The sequence below is a fragment of the Oncorhynchus mykiss genome, chromosome Y, assembly GCF_013265735.2.
Source record: "Oncorhynchus mykiss isolate Arlee chromosome Y, USDA_OmykA_1.1, whole genome shotgun sequence".
Taxonomy (NCBI): domain Eukaryota; kingdom Metazoa; phylum Chordata; class Actinopteri; order Salmoniformes; family Salmonidae; genus Oncorhynchus; species Oncorhynchus mykiss.
The window spans coordinates 16,225,478-16,239,899 of NC_048593.1; the positions used below are offsets into that span (position 1 = coordinate 16,225,478).

At 49.9% G+C, this 14,422-nt stretch overlaps 1 protein-coding gene across 1 annotated transcript in view; it reads left to right on the forward strand.

Annotated features, from left to right (window-relative positions):
- The window catches only part of cacna1bb (calcium channel, voltage-dependent, N type, alpha 1B subunit, b), a 214,265-nt gene that overhangs the window by 153,878 nt on the left and 45,965 nt on the right, over positions 1-14,422 (forward strand). The window contains exons 20-27 of the mRNA XM_036967489.1: positions 328-1,062; positions 1,132-1,331; positions 4,620-4,755; positions 4,955-5,084; positions 5,888-5,947; positions 6,271-6,377; positions 12,601-12,697; positions 13,699-13,859. Of these exons, the coding sequence (XP_036823384.1) occupies positions 328-1,062; positions 1,132-1,331; positions 4,620-4,755; positions 4,955-5,084; positions 5,888-5,947; positions 6,271-6,377; positions 12,601-12,697; positions 13,699-13,859 (1,626 nt within the window). The remainder of the gene's footprint in view (positions 1-327; positions 1,063-1,131; positions 1,332-4,619; positions 4,756-4,954; positions 5,085-5,887; positions 5,948-6,270; positions 6,378-12,600; positions 12,698-13,698; positions 13,860-14,422) is intronic.

Sequence of the window (14,422 nt, forward strand, 5' to 3'; positions counted from 1 at the left end):
ATAAAGCAGGAAGCATATGCAAGGAGAAAATGACGTCACCCATGCAACCCATCACATGTTCTCACATGCCTGTTAGGCCTCACAGAAAAGCATCACTATGGTAACCGTGGTCCCTCAGACATGGCCATGGCCTGCATTCCAAATGGCACAGTATTCCAAAGTCGACTACATTTGACCAGGGCTCTGGCCAAAAGTAGTGCACTATATAAGGCTTAGGATGTCATTTCAGATGCAGCCCATTGTGCACCTGTCGAGGGTTTGGGTGAGCATGTTTAAACTTCACAAATGACAGGTTTCCCTCCCCTTCCCTGTCCATCCACCCTGCAGTAAGGAGCAGCAGAGAGCCAATAAGATTATGTCAGTGTGGGAGCAGCGCACCAACCAGCTGCGTCAAAACAACTTGAGGGCCAGCTCAGAGGCTCTGTTCAACGAGCTGGACCCAGAGGAACGCCTGCGTGTCTCCTCCGCCCTCCACCTGCGCCCCGATATGAAGACCCACAACGACCGCCCCCTAGTGGTGGAGCCAGGCAATGGGGACAAACCACGACCCCCCAAGGAGGACAGAGATGGAGCAGACCCCCAGCAAGAGGGAGGAGACCCCTACGGTCCACAACTCCGCAAGCACCACCGTCACCGGGAGAGGAACGGGGAGAATGGGGAGAGCAGGCATCACACCCACCACAGCCGCAGTAGGGACCACTGCCACCCAGACGGGCCCCGGCCCAAAGAAGGAAAGGTGGAGAGGAGCCATAGTCGAGAGGGGGGCCAGGGCCACAGGCACCATCACCAGGCTGGATCCCCGGAAGAAGGGGTGAACGGAGGGGGGGAGGAGAGGGAGCACCGCCACCACCACTCCCACAGACAGCCCCGAGAGGGAAACGGGGCCCTGGCTAACGGGGCCAGAGTGGAGAGGAAGGGCCGGGGTCACAAGGAGGGGAACGGAGAGGGGAACGGAGAGAGGAGGAGATACCGCTCCCGCATGGTCAGGGCCCAGTCAACTCTGGATGGAGAGGAGTGCAGAGAGAATGGAAAGAGAGATGGAGACTGGGACCAGGGACACAGGTGAGTGACCAGCGCATTCTCAATGTGCTTTAGTGTCCTCTTTTTACTATTGTCATGTCGTCACCACAGAGCTTCACTGGACGCTCAAGGGGAGAGCCTGGCCACCAGCCCTGTGCAGCCTCCTGCAGGTCTGCAGGCCGGAGAGAAGCAAGAGGATGCAGACAACCAGAAGAACAGCCACAGAGTCAGCCAGGCAGGCCTCAACAGCAACACTGTCCACATCCCTGTCACCATCACTGCCCCGCCCAGAGAGACAACCATCATACCCAGTCAGTACCCCAGTCAGTATCTCAATCTGTACTCCAGTCTGTACCCCCGTCAGGACCCCCGTCAGTATCCCCGTCAGTACCCCCGTCAGTATCCCCGTCAGTATCCCCGTCAGTATCCCCGTCAGTACCCCCGTCAGTATCCCCGTCAGTATCCCCGTCAGTATCCCGATCAGTATCCCCGTCAGTATCCCCGTCAGTATCCCCGTCAGTATCCCCGTCAGTACCCTAGTCAGTACCCCCGTCAGTATCCCAATCAGTACCCCCGTCAGTATCCCCGTCAGTACCCCCGTCAGTATCCGCGTCAGTACCCCCGTCAGTGTCCCCGTCAGTACCCCCGTCAGTACCCCCGTCAGTACCCCCGTCAGTATCCCCGTCAGTATCCCCGTCAGTACCCCCGTCAGTATCCCCGTCAGTACCCCCGTCAGTACCCCCGTCAGTATCCCCGTCAGTACCCCCGTCAGTATCCCCGTCAGTATCCCCGTCAGTATCCCCGTCAGTATCCCGATCAGTATCCCCGTCAGTATCCCCGTCAGTATCCCCGTCAGTATCCCCGTCAGTACCCCCGTCAGTATCCCCGTCAGTACCCCCGTCAGTATCCCCGTCAGTACCCCCGTCAGTATCCCCGTCAGTATCCCCGTCAGTACCCCCGTCAGTACCCCCGTCAGTACCCCCGTCAGTATCCCGATCAGTATCCCCGTCAGTATCCCCGTCAGTATCCCGATCAGTATCCCCGTCAGTACCCCGTCAGTATCCCCGTCAGTACCCCCGTCAGTATCCCCGTCAGTATCCCCGTCAGTAATCCAGTCAGTATTCCAGCCTGTACCCCAGTCACTACCTCAGTCAGTACCCTAGTCGGTACCCCGGTCAGTACCCTAGTCGGTACCCCCGTCAGTACCCTGTCAGTACCCCCCCAGTATCCCGATCAGTACTCATGTCAGTATCCCCGTCAGTACCCCCGTCAGTATCCCCGTCAGTATCCCCGTCAGTATCCCCGTCAGTATCTCCGTCAGTACCCCCGTCAGTATCCCCATCAGTATCCCCGTCAGTACCCCCGTCAGTACCCCCGTCAGTATCCCCGTCAGTATGCCCGTCAGTATCCCCGTCAGTATCCCCGTCAGTAATCCAGTCAGTATTCCAGCCTGTACCCCAGTCACTACCTCAGTCAGTACCCTAGTCGGTACCCCCGTCAGTACCCTAGTCGGTACCCCCGTCAGTACCCTGTCAGTACCCCCCCAGTATCCCGATCAGTACTCATGTCAGTATCCCCGTCAGTACCCCCATCAGTATCCCCGTCAGTATCCCCATCAGTACCCCCGTCAGTACCCCCGTCAGTACCCCCGTCAGTACCCCCGTCAGTATCCCCGTCAGTACCCCCCCAGTATCCCGATCAGTACTCATGTCAGTATCCCCGTCAGTACCCCCGTCAGTATCCCCGTCAGTATCCCCATCAGTACCCCCGTCAGTACCCCCGTCAGTACCCCCATCAGTATCCCAGTCAGTACCCCCGTCAGTACCCCCGTCAGTACCCCGTCAGTATCCCCGTCAGTATCCCCGTCAGTATCCCCGTCAGTAATCCAGTCAGTATTCCAGCCTGTACCCCAGTCACTACCTCAGTCAGTACCCTAGTCGGTACCCCGGTCAGTACCCTAGTCGGTACCCCCGTCAGTACCCTGTCAGTACCCCCCCAGTATCCCGATCAGTACTCATGTCAGTATCCCCGTCAGTACCCCCGTCAGTATCCCCGTCAGTATCCCCGTCAGTATCCCCGTCAGTATCCCCGTCAGTACCCCCGTCAGTATCCCCATCAGTATCCCCGTCAGTACCCCCGTCAGTACCCCCGTCAGTACCCCCGTCAGTACCCCCGTCAGTACCCCGTCAGTATCCCCGTCAGTATCCCCGTCAGTATCCCCGTCAGTAATCCAGTCAGTATTCCAGCCTGTACCCCAGTCACTACCTCAGTCAGTACCCTAGTCGGTACCCCCGTCAGTACCCTAGTCGGTACCCCCGTCAGTACCCTGTCAGTACCCCCCCAGTATCCCGATCAGTACTCATGTCAGTATCCCCGTCAGTACCCCCGTCAGTATCCCCGTCAGTATCCCCATCAGTACCCCCGTCAGTACCCCCGTCAGTACCCCCGTCAGTACCCCCGTCAGTATCCCCGTCAGTACCCCCGTCAGTACCCCAGTCAGTATCCCCGTCAGTACCCCCGTCAGTATCCCCGTCAGTATCCCCGTCAGTATCCCCGTCAGTATCCCGATCAGTATCCCGATCAGTATCCCCGTCAGTATCCCCGTCAGTACCCCCGTCAGTATCCCCATCAGTATCCCCGTCAGTACCCCCGTCAGTATCCCCGTCAGTATCCCCGGCAGTATCCCCGTCAGTGTCCCCGTCAGTACCCCCGTCAGTACCCCCGTCAGTACCCCCGTCAGTATCCCCGTCAGTACCCCCGTCAGTACCCCCGTCAGTATCCCCGTCAGTATCCCCGGCAGTATCCCCGTCAGTGTCCCCGTCAGTACCCCCATCAGTACCCCCGTCAGTACCCCCGTCAGTATCCCCGTCAGTACCCCCGTCAGTACCCCCGTCAGTACCCCCGTCAGTATCCCGATCAGTATCCCCGTCAGTATCCCCGTCAGTATCCCCGTCAGTATCCCCGTCAGTACCCCCGTCAGTATCCCCGTCAGTACCCCGTCAGTACCCCGTCAGTATCCCCGTCAGTACCCCCGTCAGTACCCCCGTCAGTATCCCCGTCAGTACCCCCGTCAGTACCCCCGTCAGTATCCCCGTCAGTATCCCCATCAGTATTCCAGCCTGTACCCCAGTCACTACCTCAGTCAGTACCACAGTCAGTACCCCCGTCAGTACCCTGTCAGTACCCCGCCTGTATTCCAGTCTGTACCTCAGTCTGTACCCCAGTCTGTATCCCAGTCAGTATCCCAGTCTGTACCTCAGTCTGTACCTCCGACAGTACCCCGTCAGTATTCCAGTCTGTACCTCAGTCAGTCAGTGCCATCGTCAGTACTCCGTCAGTACCCCATCAGTATTCCAGTCTGTACCTCAGTCAGTACCTCAGTCAGTACCTCAATCAGTACCCCAGTCAGTACCCCATCCAGTACCTCAGTCTGCACCTCAGCCAGTACCTCAGTCTGTACCTCAGTCTGTACCTCAGTCTGTACCTCAGTCTGTACCTCAGTCTGTACCTCCGACAGTACCCCGTCAGTATGTCAGGCATGGGCTGCAGGGGAAACACTTAAGTCAATATCTCTCTCTCTCTCTCTCTCTATCTGATAGTGAATAACATAGACTGCGAGAGCCTCCCCCTGAACGAGGAGAAGAAGAACTTAGAGGAGGATGAGGAGGAGCTGAAGAACGGCCCCAAACACATTCTACCCTACAGCTCTATGTTTGTGTTCGGTCAGACCAACCCGTAAGTCAGGGCCAGAGACATCGAACCTGCTGGCTCTAATTTATCTTGCCCATATGTGTGCAGTATAACAGTGATAGTTCTACCTATAAAGGCAGTAAGACATTTTCTGCATTACTGTATTGAGTCCAACTCAGTGTTCTGTTAGCGTTTTGGGAGGGTTGAGTGAACTCAGCGAGATGACCTGTGCTTTGCTGTTCAGGGTGCGTCGGCTGTGCCACTACGTGGTGAACCTGCGTTACTTTGAGATGTGTATCCTGTCGGTCATCACCATGAGCAGCATAGCCCTGGCTGCTGAAGACCCTGTGCAGGCCAATGCACCACGCAATAACGTGAGTCCTGCAAGTACACACACACACACACACACACACACACACACACACACACACACACTGGGCTGCTGGGTTTTTGGGTCCTTTACAAGTACAGAGGCCTGAGGGGCAGTCCCTACTAGCGCTAAAGGATTTTGGACTTAAATTGTGCCTCCAAATCCCACAACCCCCTCTGGTCCTCATTCCGACTGACTGACTAACTGACTGACTAGCTGATTCATTAGGCCTGATTGAGCTGACAGAAGCTTCTAGAATTTCTGTTAATATCACCTGACAGTTATACTGTGTGAGAGTGCACAGTATTTCTGCAAAGTATTTTTGAGTTCATTTGGGTCTTCAAAAAGACAGGCATAACTTATTAGCATTTTGGTGAAGGGCTCAGCTGGAATAAACATGAGCTGAGTGCTGCTAAGGCTATTGCCTGCTTTTTTGATTTTGATTTATTAGGATTCACATTAGTCGTTGCCAATGGCGACAGCTAGTCTTACAGGGGTCTGACACGTAACGAAAAAGACATTACAGACCAAATATTTTACAGTTGACATACATTTCAGAACATGAACATGTAGTGTGCGTGTGTATGCGTCTATCAGCTCCACATACGTGCCACAGTACATACACACAACAAGCAGGTCACATGGGGGAGCGGTGTTGTGCCGTGAGGTCTTGCTTTATTTTGTTTTCTGAAACAAGGTTTGCTGTTCACTTGCACATTTGTGTTTTGGGGAAGGGTAAAGAAGACAGGCTGTGTGACTTCTGACAGACGGTTCAATCGTGTCTCACCGTCATATGTCCTCTTGCAGGTGCTCAAATACCTGGACTACGTCTTCACGGGAGTGTTCACCTTTGAGATGGTGATTAAGGTGAGAGGTCAATGTCATGCCGGGGAATGTGTTGCCAATGGACATTGGACAGTTTCCTCAGTTTGAATAAAACACACAGAGGTGCATCTCGTAGGTTGCAGCTCAGAAATAACTGCACTGCAACGCTGCCTCAAGTTGGAAGGGAGATATCTGGTTCCTTTTTAAGTACTACATCCAATAGCAGGGCTCTTTACTGAAATAGTAACGTTCATCCCTTGGACACTTATACTGTTTCAGAGGGTGAGATTGCAAACTGTTAGTACTAGTAGTTTAATGTGGATCGTCTTCCCCGTATATTCGATCGTCTGCAACTCTGTGTGTAGATGATAGACCTGGGACTACTCCTCCATCCTGGTTCTTACTTCCGCGACCTGTGGAACATCCTGGACTTTATCGTGGTCAGTGGAGCTCTGGTGGCGTTCGCCTGCTCGTAAGTACACACTTTGACGTACTGCATGTTCCTCTGGCAGCTGTAGAAGGGCTTAAAGTGGCAATCTGTGATTCCGAAAACCAACAACTTCAGTCACCTCACCATTTGTTTTGGTAAACAGCTGAGGGGCGGGGGCAGGAGAAATGTAACCTCTCTCAAATTCGAAGATCGGAAACATGGATGCGAGGACTGTTTTAGAACTATACAGTGGTTGTTAACAATTGGATTGTTTACAAACAATCGAGTAAAACAAGTTGATATTGTGGATTATGGGTAAGACAGTTGAATAAAGCTCATGAGACGGGTGGCGCAGTGGTCCAAGGTACTACATCGCAGTGCTAGCGGTACCACCAGAGAATTCTGGGTTCGAGCCCAGGCTCTGTCGCAGCCGGCCGCGACCGGGAGGCCCATGGGGCGGTGCACAATTGGCCCAGCATCGTCTGGGTTAAGGAGGGTTTGGCCAGCAGGGATATCCTTGTCTCATCGCGTACTAGCGAGTCCTGTGGCGGGCCGGGCGCAGTGCACATTGACACGGTCTCCAGGTGTACGGTGTTTCCTCCGACACGTTGGTGCGGCTGGCTTCCGGGTTGGATGTGCGTTGTGTCAAGAAGCAGTGCGGCTTGGTTGGATTGTGTTTTGGAGGACGCATGGCTCTTGACCTTCGCCTCTCCCGAGTCCATACGGGAGTTGCAGAGATGAGACAAGACTGTAACTACTACCAATTGGATACAATGAAATTGGGGAGAAAAAAGGGGTACATTTTTATTTATTTATAATAATAACATTTAAAAAAGCTAATGAGACATTTAGAAGTTATATTATTCAAGAATGAATATATCATTAATGTAAACGTCCAAAATGCATGGATCAATCCTCGATTGCCCTTTTAAATTAATTACTGTATTATTACTGTTTCAAGGCCTGTTTCAGCCAACAGCACCTCTCCCCTACAGTGTGCCACCTCGACAGATTCCCCCCTCACAGTCACACACTGGCTCCCCCTGCTGGCGCTCCCCCTGCTGGCGCTCCCCCTGCTGGCGCTCCCCCTGCTGGCGCTCCCCCTGCTGGCGCTCCCCCTGCTGGCGCTCCCCCTGCTGGCGCTCCCCCTGCTGGCACACTTACAAATCAAATCAAATTGTATTTGTCACATGCGCCAAATAAAAGTGTAGACTTTACCCTGAAATGCTGACTTACAGTTCAAGAAGAGTTAAGAAAATATTTACCAAATAAACTAAAGTAAAAAACTATGAAAAGTAACAAAATAAAATAACAATAACGAGGCTTTATACAGGGGGTACCGGCACCGAGTCAATGTGCGGGGGTACAGGTTAGTCGAGGTAATTTGTACATGTAGGTAAGGGTGAAGTGACTATGCATAGATAATAAACAGCAAGTAGCAGCAGTGTACAAAACAAATGGAGGTGGGGGGGGGGGGGGGTCAATGTAATAGTCTGGTGGCCATTTGATTAACAAACATGCCTGTGTTAAACTCTCTCACTCAAGGCCCCAAAAGATTCCCCCAAACATTCTCCAAAGCCAACCTCTCTCAGGGGCTCCAAACTCCATTGGCTGTGATTATTGTGTCTCTTCTCTTAGCCTATCATAACCCCCTCCTATCTGTGTACTAATACCGGGTGTGTGATTTGAGCAATGAGCGTGAGGTTGATCTGGGGAGAGGGGCACCGTGGGTTCCTCATAGTGCTAATGTACAGTTGTTCCTCTCTCCCTCCCTGGGGAACTGAGACGGTAAGTCATCAGGTGCATCTATGGCAAGTAACACACACACACACACACACACACAGGCGCGCACACCCGCACACAAAGACAATATCGGAAGGTGAAAACCAGTCTTTTCAAGCATGCCGACCAGGCATCTGAGTCTCTGGAGTAAAAGGAAATGGTGTTTTCTCTGCCAGCTCCTTCAGTTGTTTTACACCCAGTGGTGTCACGATGGGGCTAATGTGTAATAACCTCTGAAGTAGCAAATTGTACCACATCTGTATTGCTGTTGTTTTACTTCTCTATCCTTCTAGCCTCTTCTCTCTTTTTTTCCGGGCAGTAGCCTACTGTGTTTTGATGGGTTCCTCTGTGGTTTTCTGTGTCGCTGACTCTGTCTCTTTCCCCTTTCTTTCAAACTGTCCCTCTGTCTTTCTCTTTTGTGGCTTGGATTGCTTTCAGGAGCTTCATGGGGTAATGCCTTTGTGATTGCCTGCTTTCTTGCTTGTCCCTGTCTTGCGTGTCCCTTTCTTGCCCGTTTACTTGTCTGTCTGTCTTTCACTGCCTGTCCAGCGTATACTGTAGGTATGTAGCGTAGCATGACTGTAGCCAGCAGCCTCACTCTCATTGCTCAGTCCATTTGCTTAACTAGCCTATATATCTATAGATTCACATTCATTATATTACTGTATATTGTTCTGTTTATTTGCATATGTTCATTGATTTACTCTCCCATTTATAATTCACACGGTCTCATCATTGAGAGGATATTTTTGCATGGAACAGTAGGTGCGTTTGAGATGTGTGTGCAGTCACTGTATGTGTGTGTGAATGGCTGTCTATATGCTCATACATCCAAGTGTGTGTGTGTGTGTGTGTGTGTGTGTGTGTGTGTGTGTGTGTGTGTGTGTGTGTGTGTGTGGTGTGTGTGTGTGTGTGTGTGTGTGTGTGTGTGTGTGTGTGTGTGTGTGTGTGTGTGTGTGTGTGTGTGTGTGTGTGTGTGTGTGGTAGTTGTTGTCCCATAATACTGGCTCAATATGTTATATATGTGTTCCTCTCCTGGTACTGTGGAATGCTGGGTAGCTGATAGGGAGGTTATCTGGATGATATACTTTCTCCCTAGCCTCCATCTCTGAGCTGCTCACTTCCCTGGCAGACAGACTGAGGGATAGATGGCACTCTCAGATGTGTCTTTTGTCGAACGTCATGTCTTCTCTTCCTTGATGCCATCTCACTGGAAAATCTCCTGTCAGAAAAAATAAATAAATCCCAAATGGCACCCTATTCCCTATATAGTGCACTTATTTTGAAAAGGTCCCATATGGCTCTGTTCAAAGGTAGTGCACTATGTATGGTTTAATTTAGGACGCACCCAGGGTCTTCTTGTCAGAAACAGAAGATAGACAGCCATAACCCCCTACAGCTGTCATTTTCAGATCAGTCTGAAGGTTTCTTCTTTTTTTTGCTCTTGACTTGAAGTGATTTAAATGCTTCCATTTGCTTGTCCTTATTTGTCTCCTACTGATGTGTTTCAATGTTCAGTATTAAGTCTTAAGGCTAACTAGCTCCAGCCACTATATCTCCTCCTCTCTTCAACAGCGTTATTAATACTGTCTTATAGTGGCCTAAAGTGTTTCTTTTTCTTAGTGTTTCTGTATATTTCTGCCTTTTTCTTTGTCTTCATGAAGCAGCCATAATTTCTTCTGTGCTTTCCATTTGTTCTATGTGGCTTTGTGACGTGTTTGTGTGTGTTCTGTTTATTATTGTTTCTCTTCATCAGATCCCAACAAAGCGTGGCCAGGTGGGGACCAACACTCTCTCTTATTGACCCCTGACCCCAAAGCCCCATCCTCCCAAAACATTCCCCATCAACCTCCCCGATCGCGTTCCAATGCTCTCACTCTCTGTCCTGCACTGGGCAGGATACCCGTCCCCCCCTCTTACCCTCTCAGTGAACCAAGACTCTTCCCAATAGCTTTCAGAAGACAATCACTAATCATATTACACCCCGTCTCTTGTTGCCATTGTTTGCCGACATGATAAAGTAAAGAACGGTTCTACAATGCCAACATACCCAAGAATTACAGTAAATCAAGTCAATATTAACAAACGGTGTCATCAGAAAGTCACATTTCACATACAAACATCCTTACCTCATCAGCATCATCATAAATAGCGAAATAATTAGTGAAAAGGGCTGATCAGGGAGGGTGAATTTTGTTTCCCCTTCTTGTTTGGCCTTGGGTGGAAACAACAGAAAGAGCAGAAGGTTGGGAATAATACCCACTGAGAGGCAGATGATTGGAAGACAGATACCCCCATCCGTAAACAGGAACTGCTGCGCGCTCTCTTTCGCAAAGGGGCAGCTGAGAACGCTGTAGTCACGGTGACCGAGGATAATCAGGGATGATCTGAGCTACTTTGATGTGAACACACACACATCCATCCTTTCAGCCCACGGCTCTTCTGAACGCTATTGGGGTGCGGTTCACTCGCCATCTAGACGTGTTGAGACCCTGGACTGATGCTAGCGGGGGTTGACTTACCAGATTGCATGCCAGGGCAACCAGGTCTTCAGAGCATGACTGTTGCATGCCAGTGTATTAAACCTAAAGCTCCCATTGGATAAGAAAAAGTCAACACACCCAATCTGTGGGGAACCATGCTTCTGTTTTTCTTCTCTTTACTGGGGTATGTTGTGTCCACGGAGTTCAAATAGACTAATCCATTATGGCCTCGGTCCTCACTTGAGATATGTGCATGTGTAGCTCCAGCTGATCTGCCAATCTTCCCACTGATGTCAGTGTGTGATTTATTCAAAGGTGTGAGGTGTGTATGTATCTCAGGTCATGATTCCAAACTGTATAGTGGAATAGCCCCCCCCCCCCCTCGTTGGCTGTCTGGGCCTTATTTGAATTTAGAATCTCCAGTCTCATCCATATAGATGGTCAAAGAGGACTTTTCTGATTTCTGCCCGTGTGAGCGGAGAGAGAGGAGAGGGAAAGGGAATTAGGGGGGAGAGATGGACCCTAGAGAGCTCTCTACAGATGAGTGCAGAGCCCAAGGGCTTATCAACCTGCTGAGGAGTTGTGACCGGACACACACTGCTGCATACATTTTTACTAAACAGTACATTTTAAATAGTGTGTTGAACGATTAGTACACAGTATGTAGTTTTAGTAAGTAGTAGTCAAGACAGATTTCAGACACGGCCAATGTGTCGGTAGATTACTGTATTGACTCCACATTCACTGTCATTGACCAATGTCCTTCTGGCTCCTGAGGACAGTACGGTGTATTGTCGCTAACAGGTTCTAAATCATTGCTGTTTAACCCGCCACTGTAGCAAGCACAGCTCCAATGGCTAGGACAGCTCCAATGACTAGGACAGCTCCAATGACTAGGACAGCTCCAATGGCTAGGACAGCTCCAATGGCTAGGACAGCTCCAATGGCTAGGACAGCTCCAATGGCTAGGACAGCTCCAATGGCTAGGACAGCTCCAATGGCTAGGACAGCTCCAATGACTAGGACAGCTCCAATGACTAGGACAGCTCCAATGGCTAGGACAGCTCCAATGACTAGGACAGCTCCAATGGCTAGGACAGCTCCAATGACTAGGACAGCTCCAATGACTAGGACAGCTCCAATGACTAGGACAGCTCCAATGGCTAGGACAGCTCCAATGGCTAGGACAGCTCCAATGGCTAGGACAGCTCCAATGGCTAGGACAGCTCCAATGGCTAGGACAGCTCCAATGACTAGGACAGCTCCAATGGCTAGGACAGCTCCAATGACTAGGACAGCTCCAATGGCTAGGACAGCTCCAATGGCTAGGACAGCTCCAATGACTAGGACAGCTCCAATGGCTAGGACAGCTCCAATGACTAGGACAGCTCCAATGGCTAGGACAGCACTGGTTCCTGCAAAGAAGCGTGTCCCTGATTAGGACTTGTTTCTTTGTGTCTTTTTCTACAACGGTGTATGTCTGTGTTATTCCACAGAAATACCAGTGGATAGTGGATCTTAGTACTTCGTCCTGTTATGTGATTGTTCCCTGTATAGAAACCCTTTGAATTGCTCGTGAAATGTGATTTACTGTCCTACCCTGTGTTGCTAGGTACAGTATGTTTCTGTAGAATAAGCCATTTACTCACATGCATGTATTTTACTAACTCTACTGTACTCTACTGTACTCTACTGTACTCTACTGTACTGTACTGTACTGTACTGTACTGTACTGTACTCTACTGTACTCTACTAACCACTGAGTATACCTCACTACAACCTGCAGGGATGGAAGGACATTTGATACGTGTGCCTTAAAGAGAATGAGTGAAGAGAGAGATATTACAAAATATTGTATGTGTGTGCGTGTGTGTGTGTGTGTGTGTGTGTGTGCGCCTGCTGTGTGTGCGACAGAACAGAAGGTAAGGCAGTGGTGAGAGCCTGTGGTCCACAGCAGAATGTTCTTCTTCGTTCACTAACTGTGGTCTTGCTCTGTGCAGAGGAACTAAAGGCAAGGACATCAACACCATCAAGTCACTCAGGGTGCTGCGAGTCCTGAGGCCCCTGAAGACCATTAAACGACTGCCCAAGCTCAAGGTGACTACATCTGCCACCCGTCACCTCCTCTCTGACAGAGCAGAGAAGCAGCTTCCATGAACGGTTGACACGTTGCACACACCCACAAACACGCACACGCTCACACAAACGCTGCAGCGGCAGACAGTGGGTTCCCGAACTCGCAGGTGATTGTATGAGAGATGAGTTAATGGGAGAGGATGGCGTGATGTCATGACTGATATCCCCAGTGTCTATCTTCATATACCAGTTTATCATCACCCACCCGGCGACTGTTTTTATGTGACAAATGAGAAAAATGCAAATCCGTCTCACTCTCATCAGGACCCCGGGCTCCAGCTCTGATATTGTCTGAACCAGACTAGACCAAAGTAATTGATATGTGGAAAGGTAGTTGATCAGACAAAGGTCATGGATTGGACCAAAGACCGCAGCAAATCCTATGAATTGAATTGATTGGTGTTTGAGATGATTGAGATTGATTAGTGTTGGCAGGGAGATAAGCCCACTACTCTCTAGCTCTGGTCCAGGGCAATACGTGCCGTTTGCGGATGCTGAAGGCTCAGTGCTGAAGGCTCAGCATCAGCAAGCTGCACATAATGCCCTGACCAGAGCTAACCACTCACATACAGTTAGATACTTGGACAGTGGCATTTGTGACAGGTTGGTGGAAATACCTTACGTCGCAGAGCAGCTCTGTGAGTTACTGTCTTATTCATCCCCCAGCTGATACATATTCATTGGGCAGATTGCATACCTGCCGTGACATCAAACCGCAAACCGAGTCATCAAACAGCAAACTGATCAACAGAGTGCTGTGAAGGGACTGTATGTGCATGCTTGTGTGTGTGTGCGTGTGCGTGCATGCGCATGTGCGTGTGCGTGTGTGTGTGCGTGTGTGCGTGTGTGTGTGTGTGTGTGTGTGTGTGTGTGTGTGTGTGTGTGTGTGCGTGCGTGGCCGGGTGTTTACATGCATGTCAATGTGAGTTTGAGTGATTGTGTGTGTTTGTCTTCCCCTTCAGGCTGTGTTTGACTGCGTGGTCAACTCTCTGAAGAATGTGCTCAACATCCTCATTGTCTACATGCTCTTCATGTTCATCTTCGCTGTGATCGCTGTGCAGCTGTTCAAGGGCAAGTTCTTCTACTGCACCGATGAGTCTAAAAGTCTGGAGAAGGACTGCAGGTACATTACAGACACTCTTACAGTACTGACAGGGACTGGTATTGGATATGAACCCTTGCTAAATATATACAGTACTAGTCAAAAGTTTGGACACAACTACTCATTCAAGGGTTTTTATTTATTTAGACTATTTTCTACATTGTAGAATAATAGTGAAGACATCAAAACTATGAAATAACACATGTGGAACCATGTAGTAGAAAGAAATTCCAGGCACACCTGTTAATTGAAATGCATTCCAGGTGACTATCTCATGAAGCTGGTTGAGAGAATGACAAGCGTGTGCAAAGCTGTCATCAAGGCAAAGGGTGGCTACTTTGAAAAATCTCAACTATAAAATATATTTAGATTTGTTTAACACTTTATTTATTTTTTACTACATGATTCCATGTGTTATTTCATAGTTTTGATGTCTTCACTATTATTCTACAGTGTAGAAAATAGTAAAAATAAAGTTTAATAAACTTTTGGCTGGTACCCCAGCTTGAGCAATTCACCTACAATATTCTAATACAATATTGTGCTACTCTCTCTTTTTCTCTCTCTCTCTACCTCTACCTCTC